At 34.6% G+C, this 21,885-nt stretch overlaps 1 protein-coding gene and 1 long non-coding RNA gene across 2 annotated transcripts in view; one reads left to right on the top strand and one right to left on the bottom strand.

The window, feature by feature from the left end:
• Positions 1-1,871: 1,871 nt before the first annotated feature.
• On the bottom strand, positions 1,872-10,230 carry LOC137035770 (uncharacterized). The gene is made up of 3 exons (XR_010897116.1): positions 10,171-10,230; positions 4,489-4,596; positions 1,872-1,932 (listed from the first exon to the last, which is right to left on the bottom strand). It is a non-coding gene; the product is annotated as an uncharacterized lncRNA (long non-coding RNA).
• A 4,144-nt stretch (positions 10,231-14,374) lies between these two features.
• The window catches only part of si:ch211-39i22.1 (translation initiation factor IF-2), a 30,659-nt gene continuing 23,148 nt past the window's right edge, over positions 14,375-21,885 (top strand). Inside the window, exons 1-4 of the mRNA XM_067409399.1 lie at positions 14,375-14,721; positions 17,391-17,420; positions 17,715-17,756; positions 21,673-21,735. Coding sequence (XP_067265500.1) covers positions 14,658-14,721; positions 17,391-17,420; positions 17,715-17,756; positions 21,673-21,735 — 199 coding nt within the window. The 5' untranslated portion in view covers positions 14,375-14,657. The remainder of the gene's footprint in view (positions 14,722-17,390; positions 17,421-17,714; positions 17,757-21,672; positions 21,736-21,885) is intronic.

Here is a 21,885-nt window from a genome sequence, read left to right as displayed (position 1 = left end):
TTGTTTTAACTCAGCAATTGTTTTGTTTTAACCCAGCAAATGGGTTGTTTTAGCCCAGGGATTGGGTTGTTTTAATCCATTGATTGGGTTACTTTTAACCCAGTGGTTGGGTTGTGTTAACCCAGCGATTGGGTTGTTTTAACCTTGGGTTATTTTAACCCAGTGGTTGGGTTGTTTTAACCCAGTGGTTGGGTTGTTTTAATCCATAAATTGGGTTATTTTTAACCCAATGGTTGGGTTGTTTTAACATTGGGTTGTTTTAACCCACTGGTTGGGTTGTTTTAATCCATTGATTGGGTTATTTTTAACCCAGTGGTTGGGTTGTTTTAACCCAGTGGTTGGGTTGTTTTAACCCAGCGATTGGGTTGTTTTAATCCATTGATTGGGTTGTTTTAATCCATTGATTGGGTTGTTTTAACTCAGCAATTGTTTTGTTTTAACCCAGCAAATGGGTTGTTTTAGCCCAGGGATTGTTTTTTTTTTTTTTTTTAACTAATGAATGGGTTGTTTTAACCTTGGGTTGTTTTAACCCAGCGGTTGGGTTGTTTTAATCCATTGATTGGGTTATTTTAACCTTGGGTTGTTTTAGCCCAGCGGTTGGGTTAAATGTTTGCCCAACCTGCTGGGTAGTTTTATTTAACTCAACTATTGTTTAAAAATTACTGTATTTTTGCTTAAGATGAACCCAAAATATGTTAAAAATTAACATTAATATGTTTAATAAATTAACATTCATATGTTTAATAAATTAACATTTATCAATAAGTTTAATGAATAATAATTAAACAATAAACATTTATCAAATTGCTTATTAATAAATGTTCACATTTTGATTATTATTGTTGCCTCTAGTAATTATGTGTCTGATTTTTAATTTTCAACATATTCTGGGTTCATTTTAAGCCAGACATATAGTCATTTTTAAACAATAGATGGGTTGAATAAAACTACCCAGTATTTAACCCAATCGCTGGGTTTGTCCATTTTCAACCCAACTTGGGTTGTTTTTAACCCAGCATTTTTAGTGTATCAATCAGGCAACAGAAAGCATGTTTTCATCATTTTTGTTCATGTTGGTAATTTCGAGGCCTCAGAAATGAGCTACAAATACGATACAGCAGGCTTTATATGATTGAGTAATGGCCATTGATTGCAACATATTGATTTTATTTTGTGTCCAGCAGCTCATCATTTTCTAGCAAACGCCTGCAGGGGCCCGGAGGCCACCTGCATGTTCCTGACTGATTTATAACTGACTAAAGCCTAGAATGAATCTTTTAAGGCTTGTCCATACAGAAGCATTGCCGGGCAACCTGAAAACACCACGAATACATCTTAAAGCAACTACGATTTAAAACAAACTTGCTCTGTTGAACACAGCAGGACGCACATCACTGTCACAAGTTGGAAAGAATTAACGTGTTCTACTGCTTGATTTGTTCAAAATGCACAAAAAAACAGTGCCAATATGCAAAAGAACAGACTTGTGTTTTCCTCTTGCGCCGTGTTTAGGTGAAGAGACGGCAAGCTGCTCGGACATAATAATTGTTTGCAAACAACATGAAAGCACTACATCCTATGCACTCCACACGTGTTTTTCTTCACCTTCTCTTTAGCTTGACATTTTGTTAGTTAGTTCAACATAATCAATTCTGACTTGCATTAGCATTCATTCTGCGTCTCCTTCAGCTGCACAACCTGAAAACTGGCACAAGCGTCTCCTGTGATGTCCTACACAAGCATTACTTTCATTACAGAAGGCAACAATATGAGATAGTCCATCACAAAACAGCTGAATAGAAGCTCGTTGATGGTCAGCAACATCTTTGCACTTTATGTGTGAAAGACAGAAGAGCTTCACTTACCCTGAGCGTCACTGATCTCCTCACAAAGCTTCTTCACAGCAGCCAAACCCTCCTTTTCATTATGAGACTGAAAGTTAACAAAAAGCCTCAATTAGCTATTGTTTCATGACAGAATAATTGCATGTGGTCTTTGTAATGTGGTGCACAAGGCTCATTATTCATTCGATATTTGTCCATTTTGAGCCCACTTGACTGATTAGACGGATTGATTTTTTTTTTTACAATTATCATAGTGAATATGTGCAAAATAATTGGCATCTATGCATCTCACTTGCTCTATTATTATAGGTATTGGCATCTGCAGTGGCCAATGAAATACTGTTTGGTTGACCACAAACTGAAAGCTTTTGCATGGATTGAATACAATGTAAAAATGCTGTAAATAAATCAGATAAATCATCTGCATTTTGCAGCGGCGTCAAACGCAACTCAACCAATTAGACTTTTGTTTTCAACATATCGATATCGTGACTGCAGCACAGAACTTCATTATCATATTCTTAATAAGAGTAGTTGGTAATTAAGAACGCTGCCCAAAGGCAGTAATTTGCCAGGTAATATTTCTGGCTTCTGGGAGTTAAATGTATAACCTAATTATCTGCTCCTATTAACTGTGCTGAAGCGGAGGGAGCAGAACAAACCCAACTGTACTTTGATTGTCTTAAGAGGTCATAAAAGTGCTTCAAAATGTCTACATATTCAAAAAAAAGTTATGACATAAGTTACTATGACAGAAAATAAGAAATTATGACAAACTATGACAAAAAAACTATGACATAAAAAGTCGTAAAAGTCAAAATGAGATAAAATTGTGACATACCAAATCATACTTATGACATTAAAAAGCTATGACAAAATTATGACATTTTAAATCAGGAGATGACATACTAAGTCATAATTATGACCAAATCTGTGTTTCTTAGACATAATTGTGAGATTAAAAATGAGATTGAAAAAGTCTAAATTATGACTCATAAAACTGCTTAAAATTCTGAGAAAAGTCATAAATATGACATACTAAGTAATAATTATGATATTAAAAAGTCAAAATTATGAGATTAAGTCATAATTATGACTAAATCTGTCTTTTAAATCATAAAAATGAGATTAAAAAAAATCTAAATTGTGAGATTTAAAAAAAATCGAAATTATGACATAATGTCTAGAAATATCTAGATCTTCAACAAAAAAAGTTATGACAATTTGAAATTATGACATAAAAAGACAACATACTAAGTCATAATTATGAGATAAAAAGTCAAAATGAGATTAAAAAAAAAAAAAAAATTGGAAATTATGACTTCATCTTCAACAACCAAAAAAGTTATGGCAAGTGAAAAAGTCAAAATGAGATAGAAAGTAGAAATTATGACATACTAAGTCATAAATATGATATTTTAAAAAATAATAAAAAAAATAAAAATTGACAAATTTTGAAATTATGATGAAAGTTAACATTATGACATACTAAGTCATAATTATGACCAAATCTGACATAAGTCAGATTTATGATATTAAAAAGTCAAAATTATGACTTTCATAAACATGCTTAAAAATGTCTACATCTTCAACAACAAAAAAGTTATGACATAAGTCAAAATTATGACATGACAAAAATGATGAAATTAAGTCATTGTTATGAAATACAAAGTCAATTATGAGATAAAAAGATAAATAAAAATTATGGCATACTAAAGCCGCGCACACACTTAACGATTGTAAGGCCGATTATGAATGTAAATTGATACTTATGACTGATCGCGCTCAAACGCGTCCAGTTGCGTTCAGTCTGCGATTACAGGCTCTTGAAGGAAACAGTCGCTGTATGTGTGTTCAGTTCAGTCTTAGAATGTTTCAGCTAATCGTTAGGTGTGTCCCCGGCTTAAGTCATAATTAGGATATTTAAAAAAATTGAAATTATAAGATTAAAAAAGTCAAAATTATGACTTTCATAAAAGTGCTACAAAATATCTAGGTCTTTGAATTTGGTAAACTCCTGTCCCTGTCATTTAATTCAACATCTTGTGTGATGTTGCCAGTTCAGTTCAGTTCTAGGGAGTCGATTCTTCAGTTCTGAAGCGACTGCAGCCCTGTCTAGAATCTGCTTATTAAAAAGCTCTTGAAGCACAGCTGAGAAAAGTCTTTGCTCCAGCCGGACACATGCAGACAGCACAAACCTCTTCCTCCCAAACACATTATAACAGATAACAATCAGCAGGCACGACATCTGTCATAGATTACAGCTGTGTTTCGACAGAATATTCATAACCACAGATTAACAGAGAAACATCAAAAGGCAACTTCACTGCACTGTTTCCACCCACCCTTTAACTAGGAGAGCAAAATAATATATATCACAGTAACCGTACATGTCACAAATGTAGTTATTTTTCTGCAAATTCAATGATAAATGGTCAGTTTAGTGTTTTCTGAATTGTTCCTAAATGTTATAAATCAAAGCCAGACTCAGATGCCTCACTTGTACATCCATGATCTCATTTTAATGTCCTAATAACATTTTCTGAGGCTTAAAACTGACTTTCATCATTTCTGCAGAACAGAGGCTCAGAGCTCAATGCCAGGTGATTGTATTACAAAAAATAATGGAAAGGCTGGACTTTACCTAATATGACATAAATTCCCAGATTCGTCAACTGTCTGACCGTCTCATACCCAAGTCCTTTGGAGCCACACGTCACTATTGCAACTTTGCCATTGTGTTAAGGCAAACCTGTGAAAGATAAAAACAAAACAAATGTTGTAGTCCTAAACTGGTATTATAGGTTGAACTTGCATGCATTGAATAACATCTAGACCAGACAGTCGAAACAGGCTGATCAGGCTGATTAATCGTACAATTTGGTTCCATTTTTTCCAAAAACATTGAAATCGAATGGCTTTCACGATGCTCACTTTCGTTGAATCTATGCAAACTCATGTACTAAAACACTCTTGACAGTTTCCTGCGCAGCTACTGAATCTACAGTGCCAGCTGTTCCACGACAAAAGGCCTGCCATCTCAGAAAATGCAGGATGACTGTGTTTATCCTCAGTGCCAGAATGCACAAGAAGTGCGCTGACAAGTTAGGAGAGAGAGAGAAAACATTTCCATGCCATGCTGTTCATTACCAGCCATTGTTAAAGCAACAAGAAGCCGAGCCTTACACAGGTGTGACACTTTATTTTTCTAGTGTCTCTTCTGAACTATCCATTTTACGATGACTTTTCCATAAGCTAAATGATTTGCCATACATTTGCTCCAAATAATACTTTTATGATTGCACGTTTTCAGTGCATGTGCTTCTGCGAGGAAACTGAAGACTTATATTTTGCAATGAGCTTGAGAATACTGATTCACTAAGACAGCATTGGCCCAAAGTGAGAGGATATTTGTTTTTAATGATGCTACAAGTTTGATTTTAAAACCATCAAAACATGAGGAAAATATTTTAAATTTGAGGGAAGAACAAAAAACTAAACTTGGTGTCTGGCAAAATGATTTGGTTTTGTTTTACTCTGCAAAGAAAAACAAAATAAAAGATGACAAGAAAAAGCATTGACTACAACATAATTATTACTATTTGGTTGGTTCTCTTTCGTTTTTGCTCGTGTTCATTATTTCTTTATCTGGAAAGAATGATATTGCACAATTTGTCATGTTTCACTGCGTTATTATCACAAACAAAACAACTGACTCCAAGCACACATATGCAATATGACTACAAAATCTTTAATTGTACTTAAATGAAGGGTAAAGATGTGAATTTACATCATGTTTTTGTTTGTTTGTTTGTTTTTTGGCACAACAGGTCTTAAAATCGTCCCATGATGAATTAATAACACAAATTAACTAATAATTAATAACAAATTATACAACTAATATACTGAATATCCAACCTTACCTGGACACATACACACTCAGGTAAAGAGATAGCAAATATCAACTGCTTGATTGTTTATATTATCGCAAAATGTTCTCATGGACTTTTAGTTTGCATCACATTGTTTTCCTGTGCTCTGTTCCTGTTTCCTTTGTTTCCCACGTTCCCGATCTTCATTTGTTGTCATGGTTACTAATTATGTTGCACACCTGGTTCTGGTTAAGCTTGTCATTAAGTCCTGTGTATTTAAGGGGCTGTTTATGCAACACCTTTTTCAACTAAAAACGGAAAACTTTTTATGCATTTTGGCCGTTCATTTACACGACAACAGCTTTTTGGGAGCCTGAAAATGCAAACTTTTGAAAACAGGTTTCAAAGTGCAAGTTTTTTAAAACAATACCATTATCGTTTCCATGTAAACTACAAAAACTCGAAATTGTGAAAATGGTGACGTCATGTGCATGTGTGTTACGTGTTTTGTCCATAGGCGTGTAGTGTTTCTTTACATAGTGACATCGCCATCTACTGGCCTGGCAGCAGAATACAGCGTTTTTAGTCGTTTTCACAAATCCGTGTGAACGGGGATCGTTTTTGACAACATTGTTGTCTGTATGCAACTTTTGTGTTTTTAGTACATCGTTGTAGTGTAAATGTACTCTAAGCCCTGAGTAATTACTTATTGTAATTTAATTACTTTTCACTTGGAAAAAGTAAGGGATTACTCTTGGTTTTTCTGTAATTTAATTACAGTTAATTCTGATGTAGTTGCATTAAGTACAACAGTATATAGAATATAGAACAATTCTATATAAAACAAAGTGTTACCCACTTTTCCTCTCTGAACAGTAGTTAAATAATAAAAAAAATGCGTGCAATGTAACCGCATGGAATTTGCCGGCCATGTAAATAGAACATTTCTAATCCAATTCAAATCTGGATTACATCCGTTTCCACAAAATGTCACTTTACATAACAGTTGACTCATATCGTCTATTTATAAACCCTTTTCTTTGGCGCATCCATGTCTGACTTTATTATATCTCCTGTGTCACACAGCAGCTTGGGTGGAAGGAATCCGACTGACAGCTGAAAGTGAGCGTTTGGTGGTTTCGCAGGCGGAGAAACATGGACTGCTTCAGATTCGTCCCGAGAGAACCCTTCCTGGCCCACTTTCTATGATTGCCACTCGATTACGTTTCCAGGAGTTCCTTATCTCCGATGCCTCCTCCTCCATCTGGCCAAACACAACCTCCCTGCCTTGTCAAGGGCACGAATTTAAACAGACACCACCTCGCTTCCGGTCGGCCGGTCAGATGGTGACTGGCTTTCTTAGTTGCACACTTAATATTCAGTAATATTATCGATTTGACTGCACTGACACTATCAGATGAGAAACTGAATTGAGCTGAATAATGACACTATTGTCTTCTGTAGAGCTGATAACTGAATTTGTTTCATAAGCCTCATAACTCACAAGCCAATTTAAATTGATACAACTTAAGGGAAGATTTAAAAACCTGTATAGAAAGATTATAAATAAGAGGGCAAGCTATTCCATAACTGAGGTGCTTCAACTGAAAAAGCATAATCCTCCTTAAGTTTTAAACGTGTCTCATAGGTACAGACAACAACAGGGACTGTTAGATGACCTTAAAGATCGACTGTTCTGATGGTAAGAAAGAAGATCAGATGTGGTGCCAAACCATTCAAAGACTTAGAAACAAACAATAAAGTCTCAAACTGGATTCGATTTTCAACGTGAAGCCAATGCAAACTAATTAGGTGTAATACTTTCCCTCTTTCTAGAAGCCGTTAAAAACCTGGACGCAGCATTTTGGACCAAGTGGAGATGAGAAAGACAAGACTGAAAGACTCCTAAATACAATGAATTGCAATAGTCCAATCTCAATGAAATATCATTTTATAAGGCCTTGACTAGAAGGAAAGATTTCATTTTGGCAATCGTCCTAAGCTGGAAAAGCTCGGCATTGAAGGCTTTATCATTTCAGGAATATTAGTTTCGCTGGGTCAGATATGGATAAACCAGGCGTTGGTATAAAGATTAAACCTAGGTTAATTTAAACCCATGTTTGGGGCAAATATGGACAAACCCAGCCATTGGTTTTAATTAAACTAGGTTAATTTAAAACGAAATGGTTGGGTCAGATATGGATAAACCCAGCCGTTGGTATAAAGTATAAATCTAGGTTAATTTAAACCCATGTTTGGGTCAAAAATGGACAAACCCAGACATTTTTTTAAATTAAACTAGGTTAATTTAAAACCAATGGTTGGGTCAAATATGGAAAAACCCAACCATTGGTTTTAATTAACCTAGGTTTAAACTTTTTCATTTAAACCAACACTTGGGTTTGTCCATATTTGACTCAAACATGGGTTTAAATTAACCTAGGTTTAAACTTTTTAATTTAAACCAATGCTTTGGTTTGTCCATATTTGACTCAAACATGGGTTTAAATTAACCTAGGTTTGAACTTTTTAATTTAAACCAATGCTTGGGTTTGTCCATATTTGACCCAAACATGGGTTTAAACAACCCAGCATTTTTAGAGTGTACAATATTATTTATAGTATTAATTTTTTAAAAAAGGTTAAAATAGTTCTCAAATATTTTTTTCTCATGTTTATTTATTTTTAATAATGTGAAAGAAATATTAATATTAAAGGTTAACTATTTTTACCTGATTTATTTATTTATTTATTTTTTTTTTTTTCAAAGAGGGATTTTTCGTGAATTGTATTGAATCCAATTAGGGTCAATTTGACCCGCAACATAAAAATCGTACCCAGAATTCCAATATAATACCAGATCATCCGATTACCAATGCATGCTCTGAATTGAGATGAGAATAAAAGCAGAATGACATCTCAGTGAAGAACAGCTACAGCGAGGTTTGCCTCATAAGACTGCTTTGAAACACAAATAAATAACGATTTATGTGGAGCTTCACATATATAGTATTACAGTGCATTGCCATACTAGTGTGTTTCCTTCAAAGGACTGAATAAAGGAATTCAGATCAAGTGAATTCCCCACATGACCATCAAAACCTGTTGAGTGACAGACAGACAGTTGTGGAGCAGTGGACCAGCAGGAGCATTTGATCTGATTTGTCTGGGGATGCACTTTCATTGTGACACTTCTGTCTGTTCCCATTCCAGCCCACTCTTGGAATGACAATAAAATTAACCATTACAGCAGAGATCTATTCATGCCTTTTACTCCGTTTTCTCACTCAAAAAGACTTGATTTGACATATGCATGAATAAATTTGCCCAACTTTGACAGATCTATTTGGCAAAGCGACTGATGTAAATGCATAACTGTCTGTGATAATTAAAGCGTTTGAAACGCCAGTGTTTGTGAACCCTGAGATGAGTTCAACAGTGCGCTCCTCAAATACACTGCAGTGGTGGCAATTTGCATCTGCCCTTGGGTTCTCCTTCACAACCCATAATAGCCATTTTAACCAATAATGTGAGCATGTAGAGCATAAAAAATATGCATGGTTCACTTAGAGTTTAGAGCGCCTCAACTATAATGTTCATTAACCGAGAGATTAATAGCACGCGTTTAAGGATTATTAAATTAAGACAGCAATATCGGACACTAAAGAAGAGTGTTGTTCACGATCTCTATGGGAAGCAGAAAAACCATTACCCTCGACACGCAGTCTATCTCAAGTCCCAGAGTGCTGAATGAATGACACGCTTTTTCCAAGTTCAAAGACTGCAATAAACTGCTGCAAAGCTGCGGTCAGTGCCAGGAAAAGAGGAACGTTTACAATTCAGTATTGAAAACCAAAACAGTGGCCAAATATTATTAGCCTAGAGTTAAAAAAAAAAACAATCGATTGCAACATTATAGTAGATGCAAAATTGGATAAGAATTGGTTCATTTGTGAAGATGCTGTTTGCTTGCGCTGGACTTTTGTTTAACTTGTTTTCGACAGTGGAATCTTGGAAATGCTTGGAAAATAAAATTGGACTTCCTTCACCTTTTGCTCTGGCGATTTTATCGGTACAGCCCTATACCTTAACGTTAGTGCATGGATTATTTCTGGAACCGATTCATCAAATTCTAAGAATATTCTTTTTGATTTATTTTTATAACTATACCGTTCCCAGAACGTGCGTGGAACCAAATTGGTTCGTGAGCTCAATGGATAACTAATGCATTCTTTTTCGTAGATAAACGATCGCTTGCGTGTCGTTTCATTCGTAATTAACAAGATGATGATGCTTGGAGTCATTGCAGAGTGACATTTCTATCATTCAAGCGTTCAATATTGAGATGTAATGGAAAACGAATGATGCATAACTTAATGATTTCTATCCACTGTTATTTCGCGATGCAAGAAAGATAACGTGTTAATGAAGGAAGGGCATGCCGACGGACTTACCGGGGTCACCCTGACTTCTCCGCAGCTTCGGTCTCCAAAATCAAATGCCGTGATCACAGTCCACGTCTCTGCATATATACCACAGTATTACATACAGGATGAGCAAAATGGCAAAAATAAACAGAGCTACGAGGATAGCCTTAGTCACTGGTGATATGAGAGACTGCATTTCAGCAGCCAGCGCAAAAGCAGCACAATTCGCAACAGTCCACTGAGGCGCATGGATGCTCTACCATCCGAGCGAACCTTTGGGTTTTGATGGAATCTCATGCACTGACATTTCCCGCGAATGATTTACAAACATACGAGCTAAAGACATCACGAGCGATCATCTAGAGAAAGGCAGATTGATCATGTTCGGGAGGAGAGCAGGCGCAGCGGCTCTGGTGTGGAACAGGTTGATTCGCCTTTTCAACTTCATCAGATGGAATTGTCCAATGGAGCTCCGTGTAAAGGGGAGACCACAGAGATTAACTCTCATTGATGGAAACAAGTGCAATTGCTCACTTTTGTTTCACTTAAAAGTTTTTTTCTTTTAAAAAATAATAATACCATTGAGAAGATTATGTAATACATCTACATATTTCCAGGGGTTAAAAGATTTTTGGGGCGCAATCTTTTGGTTCGCTTCGATTTTTTGGATATTTAGCCAAATGTAAAATATATTTTTCAACAAAATACTGCCTTTTTGAGGTTTTCATGAAGAGTAAATCTATAAAATGCCAAATGACGACACTGTGTCAATGTTCCACCCGATGGCTGGTGATCACATGGTTCCTCAAGCGATCGCAGCATGTTCGCGAGCGTCATGAAATTCGCGCACAACTTGTAAACTAACTTACAATAATAAAAAAAAAATAAAAAAAAATGTTTCTCAAAGTTGTAAATAAAACATCGATTGTCGGAATACGTTTTACAAGGAAATACTATATTTCAGTCGCGAAATTTCACGTTTAATTCAATGTTACTTGCGATTTCGTTGTTATTATTGTAAAATTGAGCAATTTCTGAGTGAAACGGTTTCTAAGTAAACCCTACACCATTTTCCCTCACTGTAGGCTACACTTTCTTGTGGTTAGCCTACTTACAAACCACAAAAAACAAAACTGTTGTTTAAACTAACGACTTTTAACATAAAGTCACATCCTTGTGATAACTTAACTATGTAAACAAAGAATTTGCATTTACATCAAGACATTACCAAACGTGCCTGAAGAGATATGTGATATTTAACTCCAGAACCTGAGCAATTTGTCTCGACGCGTTGCTGTTTTATGGCAAGCTGTTTTATCTTAAAATGTTCCCAGCGTCACTTGACATTAATGCATTTTTCTATTAAAGTCCACCTGTAGTCAATAATTTTCTCCCTAAACCTCATCTTTGATCACCAAAATATATATTTAAATGCTTTTCTTTTCTGTGAAAAAAAATTCTTAATGCCTTAAAATAGCTTGAATGTAACTCTATATCCTTGGCTCATTTAATATACATGGATCTATGAATATGATAATTAGCTCCGCCTCCACTCTCTCTCACAAGCTCAGACGAGATCCGCTCGGTCAACTTTCTGAGGTAAGCGCTACACAATGGTATCGCTTTTTAAAATGTCAAAACATAATGGTAATTAATATGATTAGCGTTTTGCTTGACTATGTTATCAAACAGCTAATAATGTGTAGCTAATGTTACACAAAACATGTTCACATTCACAGGTCAGACAGCTGCCTTCTAAATATCAGTATCCTTAAAAACTCTTTGAACATTGAACAACTCAGAACATAAGGGAAGAAAGGCATATAGTTCATCATAACATCGTAATATGCATCATACACCCGCCATATTGCTTTCATATCAACAGAAAAATATACCAGGATAACCTTCTTGTGACACTCCCTTGTGCAGTCAGTTAATGATATGCTAAAGCCCGCCCACATGTTGATGTGATTGGTTACCAGGTAGTTTGTGACGTCAGAAACACCAGCGATTTCAAACCGCGGGTTTGAGACGGTCTTTGGTTTATTGCAGTTTTAAACAGAAAATACTCAGAAATGTTGTTGACTTATGAATTTGCACATGGTTTGTCTTAAAACATGTTAAAAACACCAGATAGGCATATGAAGAGTTTTGTTCCAAAACGCAATAACTCCATTTTGATTCATTTGAGTATAAACGTGTTTTCTTTACCAAGAAAGCAGCAAGATGAAAACCACTATCTTCTGTTTCAAACTTTCACATAGCATCTTTTGGTTATAAAAACATTACAAATTCAAATCTACATTTTGATTTTCAAAGGTTTATTATAAAAACTGATTATTTTTTTCCCCAAAATGCAATTAATCCATCAATATAAAAGTTATTTTTCATATTAAAAAATACGCAACAAAGTAAGTTGATCCACATATATAACAGCCTCTGAACTTTGTCAATACTAATCTTATATTCAGGCATTTGACTAAAAATGCAGTCATCGCTCCCAAAATTAATTCAATGAGTCATCTTAATGTTATAAATTAGTTATGTCTCTGTTTGTCATTACCACGCACGATTAAAATAAACACATTTGCCGAGGTATTAAAAACAGTTTTTAAAAACTGTCCATGATTCAGTTTTGGGGAGTGTGACAGAAGTTTGATGCTGTCGTGGAACAATCAACAGCTTTACCAAGTGCCTCATCTTCTTAATCTCCTCACGTAAATGATTATATTTGATGACTTGCATTTCTTCCCCACCGCAGAAACACTTGGGTAAAGTTGGTTTTATATTCGCACATTCGGACATCCGTATTCAATAGCCTTGTTAATCACACTGCATTGGACATTCAGTGGACATTAACAAGTAAATATGCCATTCAAACAATACTTGCCTATTTTGATCGACTGTGAAAAATGTTGTAAGTTGACAGTCGTTGGTTGTCAATATCATGTCACTGCTTAAAATTCACAAACATTAATTTATTGCACATTTATTGGAAAGTCTGAATTTATCAGAAGTCCGAATGTGCAAATATAAAACCAACTTTACCCAAGTCGCAGAAACACCACAGGTTCATCAATGCTGTCAAAATGATTCATTTTTCTGTTTTTGTTGATCACAAAGTACAAAGCAGATAAGTAAAATTAGGATGTTGGGTGTTTTCACAGCACCGCCATTACTGTTTACAGAATGTGGAATGGTGCGCTGTGATTGGTTGAGCGGATATATCGCATTCTGTAGAGAAGGGAGACTGGCGTTTGTCGTGTTTTGGAAAGAAAGCGAGGAAACATGACAGAATAACACAACGGCATTTTTTATTATTGCGCAAAATTAATAAATTAGTTTTCAATACGGACCAGATACAATACTGATTTTGGCGGAAACTCAATTTTTTTGAAAATGGCGTTTATCGCATTTTGGAACCAAACTCTTCATATAAATATTTTCACCACAGGGGGACTTTAAGAATCCAATTGCAGAGCTCTACAATTCAATACTAGTAACAATTATGATTAGAGAGCTCTACAGATAATTTTTTACTAGTCATATGTCTCAATTTACTTCCATTCATTTTTAATTTCAAAGCTCTACAATTAAATTCTCAATAGTAACAATTCCAATTAGATATCTATATGAATGTTTACTAGTCGTCTCCATTGACTTCTATTCATTTTTAATTACAGAGTTCTCTCATTGTAATTATTACTAATAAGAATTGAATCGTAGAGCTCTATAATTAAATTTTTATTACTGAAAACGCAATCGAGTAAACCTGGAAACATTTTATGCTAAAGCGGCTTGCCATACTGTTCACCGCTGTGTGGCTCAAGTTCAATAGTAATGTTTCCTAAACGTTGCGAGGAAACTTCCCCAGAGCAAAGAAACGGATGAATGGAGCTGTGTCTCAAAACCTAGGGGCAAGCAGAAAGCCTAGGTAGCCAGCTCACTAGGTTTTAAAACAGCTCCATTCATTCGTTTAGATATTTTAGGGAAGTTCCCTCGCAACGGTAAGGAAACGTTTATCCTGTTGTGTCGGGGGTTGGGTGGGTGTTGCACGGCAGAGGGCAAAGGGCTTTCTGAGCATGTAACATGCTTGAATCGTTCATGGATGACGAGAAACCCCGCTGTGAATCTAAATGAGGTTTCTAAAGGGAAACGAGGCAGATGGATCAATAAGCCTAGATATGCTCGCTTTTGTTGAACCTAATGGCATGATATGTTACGGATACAGGGGCGGGGGAGGGGTTCCTCGTGCATCCTCCGTGTGCATGAGACATTAGTGAGAAACAGAGAGGCAAACCTGCCATTGGATCCTGCACAAGTCAATCCCACATGTGGGTGGGCGGTGGATTCAGAGCTGCACACCCAAGGAAAGTTTATACAACAAAAGGTTGTGGGAAAGTTGCACACCAACCACATGCGTGCGAACACGATTTGTACTACGAAAATCTTAAAAGAGTTTTAAGTAAATTGCGTTTAAGACTTTATTCAAGCTCAGTTCCATTCAAGCCACAATGATGTCATACTTGTGGATTTTCGTCCTTGGAAGTTTAATCGTGACTGGAGTAAAGATGCAAGGTAAGTAGTTTTGTCAGGGGGGAAAAAAACTTTAAAGTAGACTACTAACAATGCAAAGTTTTTTGTTTTTTTAGTTTGTTTTCTGCCTAATTATGAATTATATACATGTATTAATATTTCAAATTATATATATATATATATATATATATATATATATATATATATATATATATATATATATATATTACAAGAAAGATGAAATGGGAAGCATGCATGTCTTTTTTAAGTAGAGTCATTCTATATGTCAGCTCTATATGTTTGGCACAAAATGACTATTAATGTACAAATGAGTGCAAATTCAAGCATAATGAGTGCTGTGTTATTGGTCACTAATATAAGACCCTTGGAGAATGACTTGTTAGACATGTTGAAGCAGTAAAGTCTTACCCACCCCTTTGTACATTGTGTTCTTGACTAACAGCTTTGGCTGCTCAGTCTCTCAATGACTTCATCCATGTACAACAGTTCTGAAATATTCACAGGATGGAACCAAATGTTTAGGATTGGGTGGAACACATGTAATAAGGTTTATCTGCCATTAGAAATCTGAATATTGAGGAAGCATGTCCCTCCTCAATGATTTACAGGCCTGTTTATTGCAAATTTCATCCAGATGTAGACGGGAGACACGCATTTAGTTCAGTGTTGTAAATTGAGAAAGACTGAGGTGTAGTCCCAGAAATTCAATCTAGTCCCAGATGTAGACCACACCCTATATGGAGAACACGTTGGAATTACGAAAGGGATGCTTTTGATGCACCCGAGGGAGCTTGCGTGCCTCTCTCACCCCGTCACACAGCAATGTCTCCTGCATTCATTACTACAGCCGTGGATTTTTATTTTGGGAGGGATTGTGCAGAGAGACTCTTTGTTCACGGACTCCTGTTTGTGTGGACAGGTGTGTCGCCATCCTCCTCTCTACTCAAAGAGTAAACTTCTTTTGTGTCTCTTAATATGACGACTGCCAACTGTGCCAACGACATCAAATAAAAGAGCGGCTCTGGAAATTAAAAGCTTGAGGGACGAAATCACTTGGTGTCATTAGCAGTATGCAAATACAATTTCACTTGAATCAACGGCCTGAAAGCCACTGAAACGTGACAAACTTGAAAGAAGGTGTTATGTAATGGATCTGCGTCATATTATAACCCAAAAAGCATAAAGACTTCATGTGCGAGTCCACTAATAAAACAAAGCCACTGTCAGATGACACAAACCACGCCATTTGCATTTAAACGGAAGGTGCATCTGGTTTAATCAAAGCTCATTTCACACCAGATCTCTACCATGCTGACCAGCAGTCAAGACATTTATTCCTTATTCAGTTTTAGAATATGCACTGATATCAACATTCTCTTATGACTAATAACCAAAAGGGCACATGTTAAACTCCTTTATTGTTTTGTCGGTAATGTAAATTAAAAGTAAATAAAAGTAAATTAAATGCAACAAGTGAATTTGTGCATCATAACATTAAAATGCACTGTGCAAAAGAAGGGATTTAGATTGATAAAGATATTATTAACACTATTAAAGATGAACTAAGTGAGCTTCAGATGATATTAATGGTAATATAAATGTAAAAATAGAAGGAATGTGCATGCACAAATAAACACTACTGGCTTATTTATATATATATATATATATATATATATATATATATATATATATATATATATATATATATATATATATATATATATATATATATATATGCATATGTTATAATATTAGTTAATAACTGCATTAGTTAACATGAACTAACAATAAAAAAAACTTGTATTAATCATAGTTAATGTTTATTTCGACATTTACTAATACATACAGTTGCACCTGTTAATGTTATTTAATGGACTTGAGCTAACATGAACTATAGTTTTATGAACTAATGTTAACTAAGATTAATGAATACTGTAATGTATTGATCATTGCTAGTTAATGATAGTTATTAATACTTAGTTATTCTTTATTATAAAGTACAGTATGAAAAAAATAGATATAGATAGCTGAAGATGTATTTTTAAATTATTAGTGCTATGAAATATGAACTTTAAATGAGCTTAAGATGACATAGATAATGTAAATGTAAAATTAGGGGTAAATTAATATTTTCAAAATGTAAAAATAAGTAAATAAGCATGCACAATATATATATATATATATATATATATATATATATATATATATATATATATATATATATATGCACCTGGCCGATTCCAATAACCGATATATTGGCCGATAAATCGGAAAAAAATTTTTTTGAGAGCCTGAACATATATCAGCCGATACCGATATGGTGACCGATATATCGTGCATCCCTAATATATATATATATATATATATGCACCGATGTGAAAATTTTGGCCAATACCGATAACTCTTTATATTTTAAGCTGATAACCAATACATCTAAATCCACATTTTTATATAATTTTTGAGAGCCTGATTACAAAAACAAAGTTTACCATTAAAAGCCATGTCCCAAACACACGATTATAATATTAAGACATGCTTAATAGTAATAGTAAAGTCATGAAAGCTTAAATTAACTCCAAATGCATGACCAGTCGTGTGAATAAACTAGATATTTCTGGTCTATTAGTTCTTTGGAAATACTAGGTTCAATCTAATGTTATATGACTGTCTGTTTCTGTTTTGTTTTTCAGAAGACGGTGTGGAAGGTGCTGAGAATGCCGGTACGTTTGGATCATGTCATATGCTCTAATAACTGCCATAGCTGTTTTGTGACCACACCCTTCTTTAGAAAACTTCCTCTGCTTTGTGCCAAAGCAATAAAACTGAGAGATCGCAAGATTTTACAGCTCTCACGTCAGGTTTATTTTACAGTTCCTCATAAGAGCGGTCTCTCACAGCTTGTTTACTCAAGTGATCCCTTTGACGTTGTCAGGCATATCACCTGGCACACCATTTGTGCCCATAATAAAGATGATAAATGTGGGTTGCTAATTTACCTCATATCTCATATCCAGAGTCTCCGGGAGATGACCTTCCATCAACCGTTCCTGATGAAGGTGATGATAAGATCTATATCTCTGGATACACTATATTTACAGCAGTGCTTCTCAACTGGTAACAGAGAGGAAAGATGCTAAATGCAAATAACAAAAACACAACTAATCAGATAATCGTGCATATTAGAATAATCAGCTTTTAAAATGGAGTAGAAACCATTCCTATACCCTTCTTCGTTGTTGACGTCAAAGACTGCATAAGCCAACAAGTGCAAATTGGTATAGTCAAAATGAAATAGATGTGAGTGCTGACGGCCCTCATGCTCAAAACCAGCAGCTGAAGGAAAAACAAAAGAAAATACGACATGTGTGACATTAAATACGGGTTTGGTGATGTCGCTACTTGATATCCAACAAAAAAAAATCTGGGTCCTGAGGCAAAACCAGTTGAGAACTACTGATCTACATCATATTAGCAAGAGATCTCTATCATGGAAGTAATTTGAGGGTGTGATCGAATTTATAGGAACTTCACCGTTGTATTTTGTTCCACAACAACCTGATTATGCTTCCTATAGAAGCTTTTCTGTAGAAGTACGGATGTTCATGAGGTGGACAAAATAACACTTTGTACTTTAATTTCTCAGACAAGTAAGATGGTCCATCTTTACATGTGTACTCTGATATTACACTATTCTGCTAGAAGAAAAGTCTTCTAATTTAAATGTTGCACGCTCTAAAAACAAAAGTTTTGGTTCAACAAAAATATTATTTTATCAATCTTTCTACATGATAACAGCTTCGGGTGAAATTATGTTCAACCAAACTACATTGAGTTATATGACCGTTAATAATTTGTAGCATAAACACAATTTTTTTTATTGTAAAATATATTAAAAAAATAATAATAAAAATAATCCAGTCCTATGCAAAGCATGCTGAGAACTGAAAAAATCCACTGCACAATTTTCAGTTTCAAGACAATTCTATTGTTACTTATTTTTATATATTTAATGTTTTTTAAAGTGTCTCTTCTGTTCACCAGCCCTGCATTTATCTGATCAGAAATACAGTTAAAATTGTGAAATATTATTAGAATTTAAAATATCTATTTTCTATGTGAATATACAGTAAAGTGTAATTTATTCCTGTGGTTTTCAGCATCATTACTCCAGTCTTCAGTGTCACATGATCCTCCAGAAATCATTCTGATATGATGATTTGCATATTTTTGTGGAAACCGCGTGATATATTATTCAAAGTTTTGGGGCACGTAAATTGATATTGAGATAAATTAATCAAAAGTGACAGTAAATACATTTATAATGTTATTAATTATTTCTATTTCAAATAAATGCTGTTCTTTTGAACTTTCTATTCATCAAAGAATCCTGAAAAATAAAATGAATGACAGTTTCCACACAAATATGGCTGTTTTCAACATTGATAATAATCATAAATGTTTCTTGAGCATCAAATCTTCATATCAGAATGATTTCTGAAGGATCATGTGACACTGAAGACTGTAGTAATGATGCTGAAAATTCAGCTTTGATCACAGGAATAAATTAAACTTTACTAGATATTCACATAGAAAACAGCTGATTTACATTGGAATAATATTTCACAATTTTTACTGTATTTTCGATCAAATAAATGCAGCTTTGGTGAGCAAAAATTAAGAAATATGAATGAAAAAAATGAAATATATTTCCAAACCTTTGACTGGTATTGTAAATGTTGAAAGTAATATGAAAGAGATAGAGAATGCAGTACAACACAGATGTACGTTTGCTCTCTTGAAGCCGCGCACACACACACACACACACACACACACACACACACACACACACACACACACACATAGAGTCATTATGCAGAATAGTTAGCACAGCGTCCTGTAAAATGGCCTCATGTTCTCAAGCAATAGAATCGTACGATCAAATGACTTTCTTAAGACGTGTGCCCATATCATTATGGATTCCCCACCATTTCTAACCGTTGGCAGCCATTTTTGGCTTTCTCCAAATATAAAGCATTGACCAGGTTTTGTGAGTCTGTGCTTTTGAACACCCTGTTCTGAACTTCATCTTTGTTCAGAGCATGAAGTGAACTTTTTGTCAAAACTAGCTCTCAAAGGCACCGATTCAGAGGGTTTTTTTTGGGATGTAGTAACTAGTTAAGTGTCTGTCTGCCTTCCACCACCATTTCTTTCTAATGCTGTAATGACTAATGGGCCTGTTATTTAACTCGCGCGCCTCTGAAAACACATATGAAAGTGTTGAGAGCGGAAACATACTGCCGATCAACATAACTCTCTTTTGTACACCTGCGATTTAGATATATTTACTCCAAGTTTAAAAGAATAGTTTACATCAAAAGGGGCCGTTTACACAACACCTTTTTACACGAATGCACAAAATGCATTTACACGACAACGCCATTTTGTTTTTGAAAACGATACCATTATCATCTGCATGTAAACTACAAAAACCCAAATTTGTAAAAACAGCAATATCATGCGCGTGTGTATTACGAGTTTAGTCTACAGTCGCGTAGTGTTTCTTTACAAAGTGACATCGCCATCTACTGGCCTGGCAGCAGAATACAGCGATTTTAGTCATTTTCTCGCATCAGTGTGAACGTATTGACAACTGTGTCGTCTGTTGGTGAAAAACTTTTGCACTTTTATTACATTGTTGTTGGGTAAACATACCCTTAAACTAAAACTTTTAAAAGTAATTTTAATTAAAAAAATAAAGCTGAAATCAAATGAAATATTAGATGAAGAACTTAAACTAAACATAATCCGAAATGTTGTCTTTGAGAACTAACCAAAGTTATTAACTAAAAATAAAATAAATTGAACTAAAACTTTTTTTTTTTTTTTTCTTCAGTAATTAAGATAATGCTGAAATAATATATAACGATTAACTTAAACAAAAATTAGAAATGTTGCCTAAGGAAACTAACTAATGAATTAAAGTTACTAACTATGAATAAAAATAACTAAAATTGAACTAAAACTATTAAAAATCGTTTTCAGTAATTAAAGCTGAAATAAAATATAACAATAATGTTACATTAAATGCATTAAAACGACTAATTGAAAATAAATAAAAATGAAAACTGAACTAAAACTAAAACAAAATCTTTTTTCAGTCATTAAAACAAAGCTGAAAAAAATATAACTATTAAATTAAACATTAATTTTTAGAAGTTTAATTTGAAGAACTAAGTTATTAGTTATGAATAAAAAAAATAAAACTGAACTAAAACTAAAAATCGTTTTAAGTAATTACAATAAACTTGAAATAAAATATAACAATAAAAGCAAAAATGAGAAATGTTGCCTACTAACTCAAATAAGATTAAGTTGAAGAACTAAAGTTGCCAAATTAAAATAAATAAAAACTAAGCTGAAATAAAACTATTAAAAATATTGTCAGTAATTAAAATAAAATATAACAATAAAATTAAATAAAAATGAGAAATGTTGCACTAAAATTACTAACTGGAAGTAAATAAAAATGAAAACTGAACTAAAACTAAAACTATTAATAGTTATGTTCAGTAATTGAAATAAAAATTTGAGAAGATTATCAGTGAAGAGCGACACAAAACATCATAAATATAGTGTTTTTTGATGACGAAAGTGTAAGAAACAACATGAGGGCGAGTAAATTATATGATTTAAATTTATATTTGTTATTCTGTCCACCTTCTTGAGTTCTTCCAGTGGTGTTTCAGTGTCATGATGTTTGTCTTCATGTTTATCCTCACTAGAAGCTCTTATTGTTTATATTGTAATGTAAAGCTAGTGTCATTCAATACTGTAATGAGCAGCTCTTGTACACCTGATACGGGGGCCTCTAACAGGTTTCTTCTTGATAAACTCACCCACTGGATGTTTCTGAGGTTATGGGAGAAACTCAGAACTGTCCTGACATGTAACATATAGATTTTATATACGCAGACAACACAGCCTCAGAAGATTTACCGCCTGATTCCAAAGACGAGTCTCTCACCGACGCAGAGCGTGAGTATCTGATTTATCGTCACCTGTGCATTTGGAGAAAGCTGAGCCAAAGGTTGTGTTACGCTCGAGGCACAAACCAGAAGCCACGTGTTAGAGAAGTATGAGGACTGACAACTGCTGATGTTCCTGTTGCTGACAGGAAGAGGCCAC

Source organism: Chanodichthys erythropterus, chromosome 14 (genome assembly GCF_024489055.1).
Source record: "Chanodichthys erythropterus isolate Z2021 chromosome 14, ASM2448905v1, whole genome shotgun sequence".
NCBI lineage: Eukaryota > Metazoa > Chordata > Actinopteri > Cypriniformes > Xenocyprididae > Chanodichthys > Chanodichthys erythropterus.
This window is presented reverse-complemented; position numbering and strand designations above follow the sequence as displayed.